Source organism: Desarmillaria tabescens, assembly GCF_030435595.1.
Source record: "Desarmillaria tabescens strain CCBAS 213 chromosome Unknown EV420scaffold_67, whole genome shotgun sequence".
In the NCBI taxonomy this organism is placed as follows: Eukaryota; Fungi; Basidiomycota; class Agaricomycetes; order Agaricales; family Physalacriaceae; genus Desarmillaria; species Desarmillaria tabescens.
In genome coordinates this window covers 109,198-127,761 of record NW_026848366.1, presented here as the reverse complement: position 1 = coordinate 127,761, position 18,564 = coordinate 109,198, and the positions used below count along the sequence as shown (strand labels likewise).

Below are 18,564 nucleotides of genomic sequence, written 5' to 3'. Positions count from 1 at the left end.
TTCAAAAATGATGGGATTTGATCGTCAACTGAAATTTAACAAATGTCCCTATGTTTGAAGGTATAGAAATCCTAGGTAAATATCCTATTGCTCTGAACCTGCACATAACTTCCTCAATAGGGTAGTCTGTGTTTCATTAGGACTCTTACAATGATTACCAAAACTAAGCCCTACAATCTCACCTTTATCTTATTCTCTACAGAGAGCCTCAGAGGGAGATGAGAGCCTTACAAGGGCATTAGAATCGAGAAAATCAACCGAGGACAAAGGACTCACTGATGCCCATCCCTGGGTTGCCACAACTGGCACAGGCAGAATACGGCTCTTAAAGGGGAACTTGGTTCGGTGTCACGGTCCTGTGTTACATTGAGGGCAGATACAATGAGAGGTAGGAGGGGCAGGTAATGTAGTCGTCACCTCGGCGCTGTCAATGGGGGGATCAGAACCAGGAGTATTAGTCAGCCCATCTGGTGAAGTGGAGGTGGGGGGGGGGGGACATTGGAGCTGGGGGATTGGACTCGATGTGGAGATGAAAAAGGAGCTCCGAAAGCAACTGTGAGGACAGGCGTCAGTTAGCGTAAAGATCCAGATGAACCATACACTGAAGGCTTTGGTCTTCCACTGCCTCATTGAGGCTTTGTCCGTAGTTGGGGGGGCCCAGCTTGGCACACAGCATGCCTCGGAATCGCTCTGCATAAGCGACAAAAAGGCCACAAAGTAATGCATTGAGGCAATCATCATCCTGACCCAAAATGGAGCAGTAAACTGGAAGAATGCTCTTCACCCAGTTCACCTGGACTTCGGAGTCATCGATAGAGGACATATTGAACGGGTAAGTTATGATCGATAAACGTCATTTATATGCTGCCAGTGAAGGAGTTAAACATAGATTGTTGTTGAGGAGGCAATACGGCTGCAGCTAGGTAATCAGACAATATTGTGATGTAATCATAGTTCGCGTCTCTACTGGACTTTAAGTGTAAAAGAAGAGAGAATACCAGCCGTGGAACAGAGTCGGATCCTAGTCACCTGAAATTAGCCCATACCGTTTGTGTATGTCACGTAATTTGAAAGGTCCTGGTAGATTGGACGAGTATCATGTTGATATCGTGCTTCAAAAGGTTGTAACCCTGAAGAACAAGGGTAATAGGCATTTCAGGGCAGGGCAGGGCAGGCAGGCAGGCATTTCAGTGATGGAATAACGGTTCACTGCCGGGCCAATATGTTCAGCAGCACCCAAAGCCCTTCTCATTGGCGTTTTCATCCATTTGATACCGCCCCTAAAAAATGTTCTTTTCTCCCCAATTTGTCTTATCATCTATTTGGGTGACTTAATCTCCTTCCTTCCTTCCTATTCTATTATTTTAAGTTTCCAGATCAATTCAAGGCCTACTTTGCGCCTACTCAGACAAGCGGGATGAACGGTGTCGGCTCTCAACGACAACCTTGCTTCCAAAAAAATTAGGATCTGCATCATTTTGACAGGTAACTGTGGTGCAAAAGCAAGAGAGCCGAGCCTGTGTTATGTTTTTTCGAGTTGTACCCTTGAATTGTAATAGGAATCTCAAACTGTATCTGATGCTAGTAGGTAAGTCATGACCCAGTGCAAAATGGTGGAGTTCGTGCTATGTAAATGCAACTTTCTGATGCACCATTTGATGCGGTCTGACACAGAAAAGCTACTTGAAACCGCCTTCTTTTGGATTATCGGCACGATCCTCCATTCACCATCGCCGAGTCGTCTTTTGGAGTCTTACTCTACCTTCTACGTATTTCTTTTTCATTCTTTAACGTTTAACTCTCTAGATACTTACAGATACTAAAACATTCCATATATTTATGAAACTTCAGTAGATACAAACTATTCCAAATTCTATCTAGGGTTTCCTCATACTTACAGTTACTGAGTGAAGTTAGTGAGAAGGTAATACTGAATGCTTGCTGGACCTGGAGGACTACGTTGAGGTATTCTGCATGACGTCCTACTTGCCCGATCGTAACCGAGTCCTCCCTAAATGAGCCATTTCTTCAGAACGTGAGTATTCTCTTCGTTGTGGTCAAAGGCTCCTTCAGCTTGACATAGGAAGTCGACGCACTTGTAGTACATATATTTGTCTATAAAGCCGACACATTACTTTGATTTCGATAGCACTTAGAACTATGTGCCACTCCACAATGACAACAATATAATAAGACTTGGGACTAAGACGCGAGATGAGGATGAGAACAGTGCTACTGCAAATTTCTCGTGAGTGAGATTCCAGAAGGCCGACTCTACAGCCGGCACGAACAGTATGAAGTGTGTAAGATGACATCCAAGTTACTCTGTCCCGTGTATCCTCAGCTCAAAAACCGCTGCCTTTCATGTCAAACATGTCGATGCTAACTGTCTGGTCTGAAAAATTCGTAGTCTTGATTTTGAAGTTACGCTGCAAGCACTCTACGGATTCAGCAGTGGATAAAAATAGCCATGGAGACAGGTCATTCCGTGTAAAGAGGTGCCGAGAGAAATTCTTCTCATGTCGCAAAACATCTTGTTGGATCGTTGGTATCTGCAAAGCAAGCTTTGGTGGGAATCTTTGGAGCTTCTGTGGCATTTGCAGCATGATTGTGGTCAGTGACATAATATTAGCCATTGATAGTGGGTTGGGTGGAAGGTCATTTGAGGTATCACTAGGGTTGAAAAGACTAGCAGGGTTAGCGGCAGACACAGTTCGAATCAAAAGCAGGATCACTGACACAATATCAGGCTTATCTTCTCCTGTGGCCTGTCCCTTTTCATGCCTTCATTCTCCCTTCTCATTCCTCTGAAATTTCTTCATATCCTCTTGCTTCAGTATGTGGATAACCGCCTCTTGCAGAGCTAACACCTCCAGTTCTTGTGGTTGTTGCAGTATTCACGTAGGGTAGAGAAAGCTAAGAAAGATCCAGCTGCCGCACCAGCTCAGTACCAGGTAGAGGTAAAGGCCTGCTCTGAGCTTAGTCAGCACCTTATGACGTCCTTCACAAGTCCACCAGGCCAGTAGTGATCAGATGACTAACACGACATGATTTCTTGGCATGCCATTCTGAGTCAAACGTTGTCCACCTCTACCTTTTTTACATCACAGCGTTGGTCCTCTTCTTGCTTTAAGCAACATAGTCTCAGCTGAGGTAGAATAGCACCTAACCGTGTCTGGGTAGGAGACAGTCTAGTCTAGAGTGTAGCCTGCAGTGAAAGTGCCACCACTGTTGCATTGAGCTCCTTTGAATTACCACAGTACTACCCATCCGTTCCACCATGTGTGACTAGCTCTACTTTTAGACTGCGTCAAGTTATTCATTTCACCTTGTGCATTAACTTCCTTGCTTGTGTACCGCCTGCTTTCCTGAACTTCACTCTTGGGGAGCTATCTGGGGTTTCGACTTAGTCTGAATGTGCTTCTTTTTGATATGACTAGGTACCGACAAAAGAGAGTCGGCAGAGAGGGTCAAAGAAATGTACACGAGTTCATAGATGTCCAGAAGAAGAAGCCTCGAAAAATGCTGGACACCTATCGAAATCAAATGATCACCAACACTAATTGCATTAGACAGCGCTTATGAAGGTGTATTGTCAAGGACAAAAGACGTCTTTTGAGTGGTGGACCAACAAGTTCCCCAAGCCGATACAGTATTTGGCAGCAGGAACATGGCGCACCAATCATTGTTGGCATCATGTGCTACGAAATGTTTTTGTAGCTGTAATCATTGTTGCAACGGTACATTATTGTCCTTCAGCTGTCAGTATTAATCTTGCGTTTCATAGACCTCTTTCTCCCTCGGCTGCAGGTTCACTTATAAACCTGGTTCATGATATTGCAAGGCACTACAATGGCAAACCCCCAACCTGTGTCTGGTCACCTTGCTGTGAAACCAAGTCCTCCACCTGCCATCCAAATGGTGTTGGCATCTGTGGACCTGATTTGTCAATACCGAAGCACCTCCCTATTGGTGCATGAAGATATGATACTGAATGAGGTGCCTCCCCCAGAATCCTTACCATCCACCTGGGTGCCATTCCTTGACAGCTCGATGCCCATGTCCGAATCTGCCCAATGTCCTCCCAGCAACAACTTCTTGGCACCATCATCTTCCGCATCCACTTCAGGACTTGTTGAATCCACACCTACTCAGCATCCAGTGCCGCCAGCTTTGGAGTCGATTGAGACTGTTGATCCACCCCTCTCAATCCCATCCGACAATTTGATCCCCACTAATTCACCTCATACAACTTGTGTGACTAAAATTAGTCAACCCTGCACCGCCAGTCGTTCAAATTTTGAACAACTGATGATTGAGAATGGTTGGATGCTTACTGAAGCACAAACCTTCCGAGTGAGTATTTTACTGCTACCGAGGCGTGTTTTGACTTTAGCTTACTAGGCATTCGTTAAAATGCTTGCATCCAAATATCTGGACCCCACTTTGTCTATTACAGACCAATCATCCAAGGTGTGTATAACCATCAGAAATCTGGTTAGTCATGGTGTTGTCTTAAGTTGCATATTCACCGACCTGACGCTTAGGCAAACAAGAAATTCTCAAAGCTTCTGGAACCCTATGAAGGAGTGCCATATTCTGAAGAAGACATTAAATGGCCAGTGTGGCAGGTTCTAGTTCGTGAGTGTAGCAATACTGCTGCCAAGGAGAAGAACATCGGACTAAAAGCTATGGTGCAGCAAGCCAGCCGAGTAGCAGGACATCGTAAAACCCCCTTATGAACCGTTGTTCCTTAGTACCTAGGGTCCTTTGGTAATCTTAGACATATAGATCATCTATATCTTATCGAGTTCCATGCTAAATGTGCTGGATTCTGTTGCAATATACTATGATGGCCTGATTATGAAGCCTGGACTTCTCGGGTTTATAATGTGAAGATGATGGGGGAACACATCTAGTCAAAGTGGAACATAAAAAGTAGCTTTGATTGAATCATTTCACACCACTGATACCCGCCCTGGGCCTTGAGGTGGCTATATGTTTTTGCGACTCACAGAGAAAGTTCATTGCCACCGATGGCTATGTGGTTGTCGGCCGCTATGCTGCCCTGCCTTGGATGTTCGAAGTGAATTGAAAGACCAAAATCTCAAGGACAGGGAAAATATTAACCTTTCATCTATATAACTCTACTGACCTCAGTGATAGGACCTGCTGGAAGACGAATAAATTTCCGTTATTTCTATGATATTTCATGTTTAATTAAGTGAGGAAAGCGAGGTAAGTTACATGTTCTCTTATCTGCTTCCACGAGTTATTGGGAAGTGCTGAAAGCAGGTTATTGGTACCTACTGTTCAAAGATGGCAATCATATGTCTGCCCAGGACTTGCCTCATGAAAACTTCAGAGATTGGCTGGCAGAATGTTATTTCATATGTCATTCGATATTAGAGCATCGTTGTCAGATGTAACCACATCCCTGAAAGAGTTTGAGTAATACCATGGGGTAGAACTTAGTTACAGAACTTCTAGCCAGCGGTCATGTTTGTCATGTGACCATGAAGCATCAATCATTATGGCAACTTGATCATTGTGGCCTGTTATCTGTCCATCAGTTTGTACCACCTTTGTAGCCCAGCCTTTTCTCTATATAAAGCGGTCAATGTCTTTCAACTCTTCTCCCAGGATCCCATTATGCACTAGTGTGGAATTGACCAGTCCTCGCCAGTTACTGCTAGCCCTTCGCTGGCACCACCACTGTACTGTTCTCTCTTTGCCCAGTATCTCACCTTCTCATGTTGTCTTTATAGTTCCAACCTTCACTACTGCCATGGCTGGAAGGCCCCCCCCCAATTGCGACAAGGCCCCCCTTTGACCCTCCGTGCTCCTGTGCTGACGATGAGCTCAGCGAGTCACTGACTCGTTCAGAGTTTGAAGCAAGAATGGATGTCGATGTGAAGCACCTGTAAGCCCTGTTTTTATTCTGTGTTATTGCCTCCATCTGAAGATGATACAGACCAGTTGCACCATCAACCACAGGCAGTGTAGGGATTGCGCCCATGGACATGTTATCCCATGACTCCATCAACGATCACTTTGGACATCTGGAAATAAACTCTCTTTCTCGATCTCCATGTAGCCCTGGATGCCAGTCATTTAGGTCCTCTGGGTCAGGTCCTCTTTCTGATTGGGGTGCCAGATGAGAAATGTGAGTCTTTTGAGCTGGCGTGTCTGCTTCAGCACACTTACAGTTTTTTCTTCTTCTCCGAAATATAGCAATATGATTGGTGACCTTTGTAAGTTGACCTCAGTTCATCTGTGTTGCTGTGTCTGACAACCCCTCATCTAGAGAGGCAACAGACTGCTGTGAATGAGGATATCAAACTCATCAGAAACAATGTGTGCGATTTAGCATCCACCATGAAGAATCTCATCAAGACAATGGAACAACGCAAACAACGTGAACAAGCCGAAGCACAGAAGAATGCCAGTAACAGCCAACAGATCAGCAACCTGTTGATGCTACTGTTAAAGCAGGGGCAATGGGACCAGCTCCATGATCATGAAAAGGAAAGTGACAAGGGCAGACCTGGGGTCTTTACTCCTTCCAAGGCCCCCCAGAAGATCATGAAGGCCAACCAGGGCAATTGACACAATGGTGGATGATGAGGGGCTCAATGGTATGTTGCACTCACTTTCCTCATCTTCACTTCATTGAATCTGAATTCATCATTGTCTAGAGATCGCCAAGCTGACCCTACTTAGCTGGATTGAGGGAGTCAGGGCATCTATGTTGGGCTTGTCCCTCTATTTTTGTACTACAAGAATTTTAGCATGCATGAAAATATAAATGTGTTTTCTGCATTTGTGTCAGTGTGTAAGATACTAAGTTTTCCTAGTACCCTGGATCTGATCGTCCATTTCAAGAGCTTAGAAAATTTACTTGAGTGAGGCTGTAGTTTTGAGGAGGTCATGCTAGCATTGATACTGTTAATATATTGCTTCTTTTTGTGCTTGCCCATTCCACTGGTATTTTGTGATCCAATCACTTTCCATCTATGATAGACTGCTTCATTCCTGTTCGTGCTGCCGGATCCAGCTGCGACAAGATGAGGGCACCTTACATGCCAATTAATTTTGAGACCTTGGATGACGAAAGTTTTTGTCTCCCTGGGGGTGTTTGATATCACACCCTCGATGTCCAGCTCAAAAAGTGATCATCACGAAACTCCCAAGCGGCCTTATTGTTGCACCACAGATACCTGCCATAACAGTCAAGCTTGCATGTCCCCAATTATTTTCATCATTAAAGAATTGCCGTGTTATAGCGGAAAATAAGCCTAACACCGTGGTGCACTGCCAGGCTAACCATGATCAGTGGCTATTCTGGGAGAAAAAAAAGGGACAATAAAAGAAGTGAGTCCCCCAAAATAGACAATAAGAAAAATAAGTCACCGCCAGTACACTGTTTGAGGAGAGAGCATTTTGCAGGGTATGGTGCCGATGAACTAACTGACGTGCCAATGACTGCAAACGGCGATTAAATGCTTCTATTGTTTCTTGCGCTGTGCTGCCAAACATATCAGCCCGTGGAACCATCAGTCCACCACCCAAACGGCGGTTGTCTGTCTTTTGTCCTTAATGCTACCTTACTCATCTTCAAGTTTGTAAGTGCTAACCAACACACAATTAGTGATCGTCAATAGATGCCCCACATTTTTTGAGGCTTCTTCTTCTGGACATCTATGAATTGCTTAGGTTAGGTTAACCCTCACCCTGGATGTCGAAAAATACAGACCCGACTCAGTGGCTTGTCAGCAGCACCATGCCACAGTGACCTGGTGAGATTCCTTTTCCCCCCCATTGTCGATAACAATAGTGGCCAAAGCACTGACAGACTGAAGCAGAAGTTCGATACTGTACAGACTGTACTTGAGTCTGTGGGTACTTGAATAAAATGTGGCTAAGACCACAGCCAGAAGGCCAGTCAGTTAGCGAAACTGTAAATATGAATAGATTACTACCTGTCTGTTCTCCCCTCTGATCTGCGTAGTTACTAATAGATTCGATGGATACTGAAGTAATCAAAAAGGAGCTGAAGACAATAACGGTCGCCTTCTCATTGCAGGCTACAGTCTAGACTGTCTCCTGCCCAGGCACAGCTAAGTGCCATTCTACCCTCAGCTGAGACTATATTGCTTAAAGCAAGTGAAGAGATCAAACAACGAATGTAGAGGAGTGGAAAAGATAGGGATGGAAGAGTTGATTGATGATGCATGATGTATATCATGCGCCAAATAATCGTGTTGCATCAGTCACCTGATTAAGACCTGCCTGGGGGCTGTCGATGCTGAACAACTTCAAGGACTCGAGCCTGAGACTGAGTTCTCTGGTGTCTACCAAGTGAATTCATTCACTGCGACATTTAGCAAGGACATTTAAACCGTTGAAAGCTTTATTTCATATCATTTGCGCCACCACTGGCACTTAGCACTGTACCCAGAACAAAGTAACTGGGACGGGCGGGTATTGGTGGTCTGTGGTTGTCTCTACTTCAGCTATCTTCATTTCTTTCTCTGAATCCTCGCTGACAAAAAATCTTTCGGTGTTCGTGAGTTTGAGTACAAGGGTGGTCCCTGGCAAAGGCACTTCTCACTGAATGGATTCATTAATGATACAGAATCTGAGGAGACTTTACCTGACCTGGGATAGCAGATGGAAATTTATGGAGGGACTATCAAGGCCTGTGGATGCAAGAGTAGGAGAGATAACATGAACCGTGATTGGCGGGCACATCTGGATCCAACCTCGTGGTTGTCAGCACAAAATGGAAGTCGGCCAACATAATATACACCGCACCCTTTGTTGCTTATATATGTACCCCACCGCAAGCCCTTACGGGCTAGCTGGGGTAGCGTGCTATAATAAAGACAAATGATTTTTTGCAAGACAAGAAAGCACACGTCATTACAAAAAAGGTCCAGGAGACGCCTAACTACTGGAAACCCGGTGAACAATCAAGCATTATAGATCACATTTTTTCTCTGTTCCTTACTGCTTACTGTACAGCCTACTTCACCTCACACGCTTTGATGTCCTGTCACAAAGATATCTATCATGTCCAGCGATGATCTACTTCTAAGATAATGTGCAGGAGTCCCCAGGTCATCCAGCTTGATCAACCTCATGTTTATCATCACTGATATCGGATGGAATGGTGTTACTGAGAGTATTTTTTAGGGACAAGGTTTGGAGAGAAAAGGGGGAGCCTAAGGACGACCTGGAAAGCTTGTATCTGATGTTAGTCTGAAAACAGTAGTTGATGAAAGCTTTACCTTTGTAGTATCATCGCCTGAAACTCCCTTTGTGTCCATACCTTTGAATTTGTCGCTCTGTATGATTGCGGCTTTATGTTACCAGTGAATTTGGAAGAGGGGGGAACACACACTGTGATTCTAGCAAAATCCGTCTTAGTTCTGTCAAAGATTTGTGGCTGACTCGATTCATGATCAACAGTCACATTATAAAAGACAAGTTCTTACTGGCAGCATGGGCATTGGGGTGAAAGGAATATGCTGTGAGCTGGAACTCCAGAATTAGTTCAACTGTGATATCGTACTATGGAACTCGAGCTTGACTGACCATGAGTGGGTCAGCACCTGCAGTATAGTCGGCCTCGGTAGTATCGGTGCTTGCAAGGCTGCCTGATCTCTCAGTGCTCTTGAGTCGGGTTATAGTGTCCTTGGATCCATTTGAAAAAAGCAGCGAGTTAGGCAAGTTCTGGTCAGCGTTGATTTGATCGAACACATTGAATACATCGTATGACTCACTCTTCTGTGATGGCTGGGTAGTGTTCGATACCGCCTCGGAGGTGCCCAAAAACATGCTTTGTCCAAAGAAAGTATGGCCCTGAAGGCTCACTCAGAGAGGATTTGGTGTCATGCATGTGCTGTTTCTGGTTGCTGCAATGCAATCGATCGTCGACATAGGCGACCAATCTCCTGATCCTGGCTCTTGATTATCTTGGAAGCAAAGAAAAGCCTTGTGAAAAGGGCCTGGAAAAGTTGTCAGAGACAAATGTGAGGGAGATCAAGAATTGTACACGATGATCTTCCGGCATGCAGGCAGGACTTGATCAGAAGGTTACTTGATGAGAGAGAAACATTGAGCTTCAGGGCTAACTTATAAGTAATATCTCCTACATATTCTTAGACGAGAAAGAGCTAAGATGCTCAACTTAATGAGTCAGGTGCCTAGGCCAACAACCACCACATCTGATCTGATGCATTATTGCCAAATCTTCAAAGCCGGTGAAAAAAAGAAACAAAAGGAACAACTAGGATAAAGGATGCTAGTTCCTGGCACCTATCGATGTTGATTGGACATTACATGATTGCAAGTCTCGGGGTACCACTTGAGTCCTGTGCACAACCGTGCAAGACATCGAAGGCTCAGTGTCTTATTGTTGCACCACAGATACCATTGAAGTGGTCCAAACTTGTGTGCCCCCCTTTTTTTTTGGAAATGCGAAATTAGAGAACAAGCCAGACGCAGTTCATGCCTGTTACAAGGGCCGCTCATCGTTGGTAGGCCTTTGGCTCTTCTGGAAAAATAGAATAATAAAAGATGTGAGACCCTCAAATATACAATAAGAAAGAAGGAGAGCACCACTGGTATACTGTTAGAACAGAAAGCATTTTGTGGGGTGCAGTGCCGATGGTGAGCTGATTGGCATGCCTGGCACCAATGATGGAATGTCACTGCTATTGTGCCGTGCTGCCAGACATATCGGCCCAGGGAACTGTCGGTCTGCCACTCAAATGCCAATCCCATTGTTTTTTCACAATTTGTCAACCACCAACATCGTTTTTCGGCTGGTGGCCAGTATGGCACATTGCCTTTGACTCATCAAAGTAGGCTTTTACTTATGCCATCTGATTCGCACAATTAGTAGGGTTTGACTCTAGAATCTCAGGATGGAATACCGCTGTCGATGAAGGGGCAATCGACATCCTCTTATTGTGTGGGCTAGGTCAGCCATGTATCCTCTTAAAAACTGGCACTGATTCTGAGACTTGCTTTCAATAATCCTATTACTCACTCGCAACCCTTACTTAGAACCCGCCGTATGAAAGATTCTATGCTGTTGATGAACCTATAGACTCCCGTGGGTGGAAACACAAAACCTAGGTGTGGTATGTGCTGACAGACACGGAATCTGAAGGATGGTTCTAGCGAGTCTAGTCAGGCACCTCTGTGCGGTGACTAAAGCCTCCTAAGTTCGGAAAGATAAAGAAATTTCTCTACTAGTAGCGTAGAGGATGGTAGCGAACTATAAAATTCGCAGGAAGGGAAGTAATTGGGAAAGGGATCCTAGAAGAGGCCCTAAAACGAATCAGTAAACATACAAGGACTATACCTTGTTCCTGTTGCAACTCTAGCTGCAAGTGCAACGAATAAGAGCTCTAAAGAGACTGTCTAAGTTCTAGCTGTGAACTCAGAGGCTGTAGCGAATTATTAAACTCGCACGGTAAGGTTGAATCAAGGTGATGAGGATCGGTCTGATACTCGACGAGACTTTCTCTGGCTGCGAGAAAGCGAAGGCATTGATGGGAGGGATGAAAACACTGTCTCCTAGCTGCGGAAGCAAGCGAATTTGTTTGCGAAGCAAAGCAATAAAAGAGTTTCCTAGTGGCGGGACTCCTAATTACTTTGCGTAGAAGAGAGGGATGTGTTGTAAGCACAAGTAACCATTAAAGGTTCACTGTTGCTTAGAGAAATAAAGGTTCGAGACGAAGTTCTAGCAGCAAAATGTCTTTATTGCGCTACTTCAAGGGTGTATGTTGTATGGTGTAGGTGTTAGGGATCGAAGGTAAGCGTAGAGAATAATCTGGGGTCTCCCTTCTTCTCCTATCAGGCTACCAACTTGCGAGCTTAAATACTCATTACACTGGCTAACTAAGCTACCTTACTCTAGCACTAATATTACTATAGCATAGATTATTCAAGTACTTACTTAGCAAAGGCTGGTAAGTATGCACAGTTACTGCGCCTAAGGCTATACTAATGTGACTAAGGGTTCTCACTAACCAGATCTCCAATACTTCGATGAATAATTTTCTACGGCTGCAGCTGACTTGCCGTAGTTTTAGCTACGTGACGCGTTTTGCAAGGCTGCGCATGGATAATTCATGACCGCAGGGATGTTTCATGTGGGGTGGCAGTGCTAGTTTTAGACTGCAAGGCACAAAGTCCATGGGGAGAAGGGAAGGATCGATAGGGCCGATGCCGATGACATCATACGTGAATCACTAACTTCGTGTGCTGAACACCCATTGACTTGGTTTAAATTGCATCTTGCTTGCAATCATTGAATTAGGGAAAGTCCACTATAGGGACAAAGGTGATAAATTGTAGGTTGTGTCCACGATTTCAGAGTGCACAGAGCCTAGAGGCTCATCACCATCTGTTGCAACTTCAACCAGCAGGGTTCACACCTCTAACGAAGTGAGTGTTGTCTGTATCTGTATGTCTTATCGTTCATCGAGTAAAATCCAAAAGGCCAAAGAAGCCCATGTTGATCTCTTCACGCACCACCTCCGTAATGGCCTCGACGTTGACGACATGGCCCTTCTTGCTTCCGAGGAAGATCAGACACGCAGGAGACTTTATGCCATCGCTCGCAATGACCCAGCAATTGCAGATGCTCACGTCGGACTAGTTGATGTCTTCAATGAGGACAACAAGGGTCTCTTTCTTTCTACGCTGAGCGATGTGTCGCTTCAGTGCACTCTGTTCACAGATCCAGCAGGAGGACACTTTTATCCCGAGGGTGATCCAGTAATGGTCTCTTCTCTCCAACAGTTTGAGAATTCCTGGAAGTCATTTACCGAGAACATGCTCTCAGAGATCGACTGGAACAATGTTGCTGTTGCAGGTGGCAGTGTTCTCGCTTGCCTAGATCACCTTTCACCCAAGATTCTGGACTCTCCCATTCGGACTCGGCAGTATCATCAAAGATGGTACCCTGATTCCGATATTGATGTCTTTTTGTATAGCCTTTCTCCAGAAGACGCGGAGAGAAAGATTGTACACATATACGATGTTGTGAGAGGCAGTGTGCCATATAATGTTATCTGTGTCCATACCAAGAACACAGTCTCTATCCACAGTACGTGACTTTCCAAAATTATTCCAGCAGACCTTTGAAACAACTTGATAGGCCAATACCCTTTCCGTGTGATTCAGATCGTGCTTTGGCTCTACAGCTCAATCAGCGAGATCCTGATGGAATTCGACGTCGACAGTGCTTGTTTCCTCTATGATGGTGTGTCTTTTCTCTGTTATCCTTTTTATGAGGTTGAACAATGTTGTCCAGGATATTGGGTGTGGTCCAATCCCAGAGGAATTGTTGCTCTTATGAGGCAGGCTAACACAGTTGATCTTACTTGGCGATTGCCCAGTTATGAGCTTCGTCTTGTCAAGTATGCTTCAAGAGGCTTTAGAATCCTTATACCATTGTTACGGCAGGAGAATATCAACCCAGAAGTGTGTTTGCTTGAATTTTCTCTCGGATATGCTCAGATGATTGATTTTACTACCAGATATACCATCGACGACCCTCCGAACTACAGGGTCTTGCATGGCTCCTCTGCATGGAGCACCTGATCTCAAGGCAAACCCAAAATCTAAAACATCCTGATACAGAGAAAGTCTTCAAGGTTCATAGTCTGGTGGTCGACGGCATGATGGAATCCTGTCAACCCCATGAGATCAGTGACTATGCTCACTTCCATGTACCACATGGTCCCAAGTGGAACACTGCCAAGATAGAATGCCATATCATCAATGCCGACCATCTTCTCAATTCCAAAGAATTGAACCTGGACCCAGTGTGGAAATTGGCTGAGGTGCAGGATGAAGCACATGTGTCAGAAGCGTGGCATCTCCATCATCACCCTGCCTTCTGTGGCAGTGCTCAAGATTGTCTTGAAGGTTGCCAGGTAATGATCTATCTATCTTGGTGAGCAGAATGTAATACCTTGGTTATAGAGCTGCACGCAACCCCGAACTCCCCATGAAGTTCTGGTGCTAGCGGACTGGAGTAAAAAATATGTCCGAGGACATGTCAAGTAAGTGATATTTCCTGCATTCCACTCCTATCTTCTGACTTGAAATAGGTTTTTTGAACATAATGCTGGTCGGCAGTTTATGTCTGGCAGTTTCAATCTGATAGATATCGGTGATTAGAGTGCTCAGGCATACAGCTGGGACCAAGATGCCAAAGAATCCGGCCATGTTCGAGAAGACTAAGAGAAAGTCAGTCATCATAGATTAAGCCATGGTTTTCGGAAGACTGCAGGTCTGTTGAAGAAGTCTCTTCAGTATTCACGTCAAGCGATGGAAGCTGTTGAGGCTCTCTTGCATGCAGACACCTGATGTATCCACTGTGCAGGTAACTGTTGTTGTCTTCTATACCTGCTGCTTGTAATCTATGTTTAAAATTCCATTCTTCTTTTCATGGCGAGAAGTCAACAGGAAGAAGCAAGGCGAGAATAGTGGGACATAGGTGAACACTGAATATTTTGCCACTTGTGGCTGTGCTTACAACATGATTTGAGCACTATTATGAGTGTCACCCACTTTGTATAGCACATGTGTAATTTCAATCATATCATTTCATCTCAAGGCTACCACGCTATGATGGAGGAGGCCTTCGCTATGACTTACTCGCTGTCTGCCTAGCAGTTAGCATGAGATAAGAGCAACAGCACTTCTAGCATGTTACTACATGTTTGCACATGGTCTGTAAGTGCCAGCATCTGGTTGGGGTTTCAAGTCTGCACCCACAAGAGATCCCCCTGCCCTCATCATGGTGAGTCGCATTTAGCCTGGCAAGCCAGCTTTATTATATACCTCAGTACTGGCTAGCATGTTTCGTCTACAGGTTTCAGTTTTCTGACATCCTTGCATATTCCAGGCACCCCAGTGGAACTGCATCCAGTCGATTCCATCATCGGTTATGATGCACTGTCTGATTGCTGCTGTGGTTGAACCTTCTGAATCTGCCTCATCTGTTTATGCATGTATGTCCCTTGTTTTACCAGTTCTATACTGGTGTCTTATGATGGTATACATCCAGCGTCGAGCGTGGTGTTGGCATCGTTGATGTGTCCACTCATCCACTAGCACAACTGATGAATCTGCCACTGACAGCGACACAGCATCGGCATTTGATTCACAGTTTGTTCGGTGAGGGACTTTTTACTTATGGTTTAACGGTTGTCTCCTCCTTCGTTGACTTCAGTTCCATGTGACTCCCTTTGTCTAACCCTTCCGCAGAGCATTCTGGATCGTGTGTTGGCACCCCCCTCGATTTGGATGTAAGGGAAGGTGCACGCGTCTAAATCCTGTGCATTGGAAAACATGACCATGGTGCAAGCAGGAGCTGTAGACCCACCATTGATCTTACAGCTCTTATGTCTGATGGCCGTAAGATTATGTTTGGAAGTCAGGTGATCATTGCTATTATGTCAGCACAGTGACTCAGAGCTACGTCCCTCAATCAACTTTGGGAATTCTAGAAATTACTGAATATAACACATGCATACTGGAAAGTTGAGGGCCGTTGTGGATGCTCATGAGAAATAATATTATCTGTTTGAATAATGTATGTAATGCTATCAATCTACAATGCAATCCGGGATCCCAGGGTCATGATTGCAAGATAAACTTCCCAACTTCCCTTTCTCTAAAGTCCAGTGACTCCTGGGGAACAAAAGGGTGAGTGTATAAGTTATGTTTTCCCCTTTTTTCTCTTCTTTTGTAGGTAGTATGGCTATTTTATGTGGAAACATGACATCAGTAATTTGGCACCACAAAAAAGACATGTAGAATGACACACGAGAGTTATACCTTCCTTAAAGCTGCAAAGTAGAATAGCATATCAATGAGTAGTGGTATAGCCCTAAATAGTTTTAGCGTACTGTACCCCTGTGTCTTTGCCCTTAACATGGTGTGTTGCGGGTTACCAAAATAGACCTTCATCATCACCAGTTTGGACTCCTGTAGACTCCTGTATGCTTGTTATCCTCATCACCTTTTCCGAACCTGTGGGCCGCCGGGTTTATAAGACTCTAGAAGAGATACCATTAGCGAGCATTATAGAGCAAGTAAGAAGAAAAACCACCGAAAAGATGTCTGCACCCTCCTCCCATCTCTCGCTTGTAGCTTCGGATCAGGCTTACCATCAGCTCCAGGACCGGGTATCTGCCTTCCTTGTGGCACTGAAATAACTCATCTACCACCTTCACAAAGACCCTGCTATCATTTGTGGAATGCTCCATCCTTTCAAACTCATGTTACGGGACCATGCGAATCTGCTGAAACTAGAAAGTTGCATATCCACGTTCAAGCTACTTTACTCAAAACCCGGTCATCGCACAGGAACCGGTATTAACTGTAGTACCATTTGTATTCCCATGATTTCGCTTCAAGTAAAATAGCGAGAAATAAAAATAACACCAAAGACTGGCTTACCGAGCCAGCAAGAAGGCAATATCCATTATCAGGGACTTCACTTTAAAGTCGGGAATACGTGGTGCAAATGATTCGCACTTTACACCCCACATCCGAGGCACCAGAATAAGATGATTGCATCTTTCTGGTCTAAACCTGTCTTGGCATGATGTTAGTGAAACAATTCGGATGATCATAATGAAAACGAATTTATATGATCAGTAGATCAGGATATATGGTTAGCAACATGCAAGCCTGACTTCGCTATAATAGTGAGAACAAGGAAAATATATGGTTGTATCGTGGGTTGCGTGAATTGGGCCACGTACAATTATCGTCATATATTAATTTGGCACTAGATCACGGTTATACACTTGATGCAGCAAGGTATGGAATGAGTGTAAACTGCCCACGGATCATATTGTCACATGCTTTGATCGCACAGCATGTGGGAAGGATGTGCAATTGACCCTACTTGCTTTACAAAGAGTCATTCGCACCATAACATGTCCATAGGACCTCTAGAGTATGATGTATCCAAACTACATGCCGAGTACCAAAGAGAATTCAGTATTCAATCCTGAAGATACTATGGTACCCTCAAGCTATTGCCTTAGCGAAGTAAGGTACCTGGAAGATATTCAATATCAGAAAACCAAATTCTTCGGATGAGAAGATGCGCACTCACAACAATCAGAAGGTTCTGATAGATGAAGCAACCTGTAGCCAATACCATAAAAGGCAAAAGCAGTCACCCAAAGGTTAGAGGTTTTAGGATGGTAGTCATGGTCGAGGTCTTTGTTCCTTTTTCCCAGATGAAGATCAAGGCTGGCTTTTCTAGCTCTCGAGATCTGGCAGCCAAGATGCAAGGCTTCTCTTTGAGGGACACAGTCTAGTCAACCTTTCAGCAAGGCTCACATTACAGCGTATCCACTTACCGCCAAAGTCTGAACCCAGTCCTCCCGGTCTATGCGTAATGCATCAATCTTACTACCCATCCTACAGTCAAAGACATATACCATGCCATGATCACTACCAGAAACAACAACTTTGCCTTCTTCCGCAAATGCAACCTGACGCGGACGACAAGACTTCCTGACAGGTACCGGGAAAGTCCACACCCTAGCTCCGTCTTGTAGACGATAAAGTGCTACACCTTCAGAAGGGTCATCTATCCCAAGGATGTCTTTGGCACTAGTGATTGCAGCATTGCCACTGCAAGCAGGTATTAGTATAACTGCACCCCAAAGAAATGGAGAACATACATTTTTCCGCTGACATCAAGAGACTTGTGCTTGCGCATTTTCCTGTCATGATGTCTAAGGACGTGTCTAGGCCGGTTGAAATGATCAGATAGAACCAGACCAAGAGTACATACTCACATTTGGCCTTCCAAGCTGAGAACCAAAAGTTCACGACTTGCATCGCTTCCAGACACTTGACCAAAGAAAATCACTTTGGGGAGATAATCTGGGATCGTAATATAGCTGAGAGGGATTAGAGAACTCTCAACAGAAAAGAGGACAATGCTGCCACAGTGGTTTGCCGCAACCAGCCTGTTGTATGAAGGGTCATAGTCAAGGCAGGTGATTTCACTGGGATTGCAGATTTGAAGTGACTGTGTTTCTTCAAATACCTGATATGGGGGTGAGCAATCGCTTATATTGTTGACTGGAAATGGACTTTGCCTTGCAGTATGGTCTGTTTCCAGGTGACCAGGTGACCATTCTGGGTCCCAAAGAAAAGAAGCTCCATGGGTTCGTCAGTCTCTCGAACCCAGGTCAAAACAGTGGTAGCTCCTCTCTGTCCCTCACCAGAAGGACAAGCCAGGACTTTTTCGTATTGGAGATTCCACAATGTGATGCCACCGGTACCTAGAGCAGTTAGTGATTCCTCCTAAGTACTAACATCAAAAGTACCCTTACCACCCACTGCTAGATACTGTCCATCATCTGTTGTCCCTAAGCAAAGCACTGCTCCTTGGGGCATTTCTAAGGTTCTTGTTAGGGTGTAGATATGTTCACCAGAGGGACCAGCATCCACCATCGTCAAGTCGTTCAAGACTCCGAAATTTTGGTCGGGCTCCAT

General features: G+C 44.8%; 3 protein-coding genes across 3 annotated transcripts; 2 read left to right on the top strand and 1 right to left on the bottom strand.

Annotated features, from left to right (window-relative positions):
* Positions 1-3,852: 3,852 nt before the first annotated feature.
* EV420DRAFT_1649884 (uncharacterized protein) lies at positions 3,853-6,609 on the top strand (the record flags this gene model as incomplete). The annotated part of the gene is made up of 4 exons (XM_060478375.1): positions 3,853-4,356; positions 4,405-4,497; positions 4,548-4,641; positions 6,308-6,609. The coding sequence occupies 4 exons, from the start codon at positions 3,853-3,855 to the stop codon at positions 6,607-6,609; spliced, it is 993 nt and encodes a 330-aa protein (XP_060324112.1).
* A 5,877-nt stretch (positions 6,610-12,486) lies between these two features.
* Positions 12,487-14,208, top strand: EV420DRAFT_1649883 (uncharacterized protein; the record flags this gene model as incomplete). Its single annotated transcript, XM_060478374.1, has 6 exons — positions 12,487-13,129; positions 13,181-13,285; positions 13,337-13,506; positions 13,563-13,961; positions 14,011-14,090; positions 14,139-14,208. The coding sequence occupies 6 exons, from the start codon at positions 12,487-12,489 to the stop codon at positions 14,206-14,208; spliced, it is 1,467 nt and encodes a 488-aa protein (XP_060324111.1).
* Positions 14,209-17,227: 3,019 nt separating this feature from the next.
* On the bottom strand, positions 17,228-18,564 carry EV420DRAFT_1649882 (WD40-repeat-containing domain protein; the record flags this gene model as incomplete). Its single annotated transcript, XM_060478373.1, has 6 exons — positions 17,228-17,368; positions 17,415-17,691; positions 17,742-17,807; positions 17,859-18,112; positions 18,160-18,350; positions 18,402-18,564. The coding sequence occupies 6 exons, from the start codon at positions 18,562-18,564 to the stop codon at positions 17,228-17,230; spliced, it is 1,092 nt and encodes a 363-aa protein (XP_060324110.1).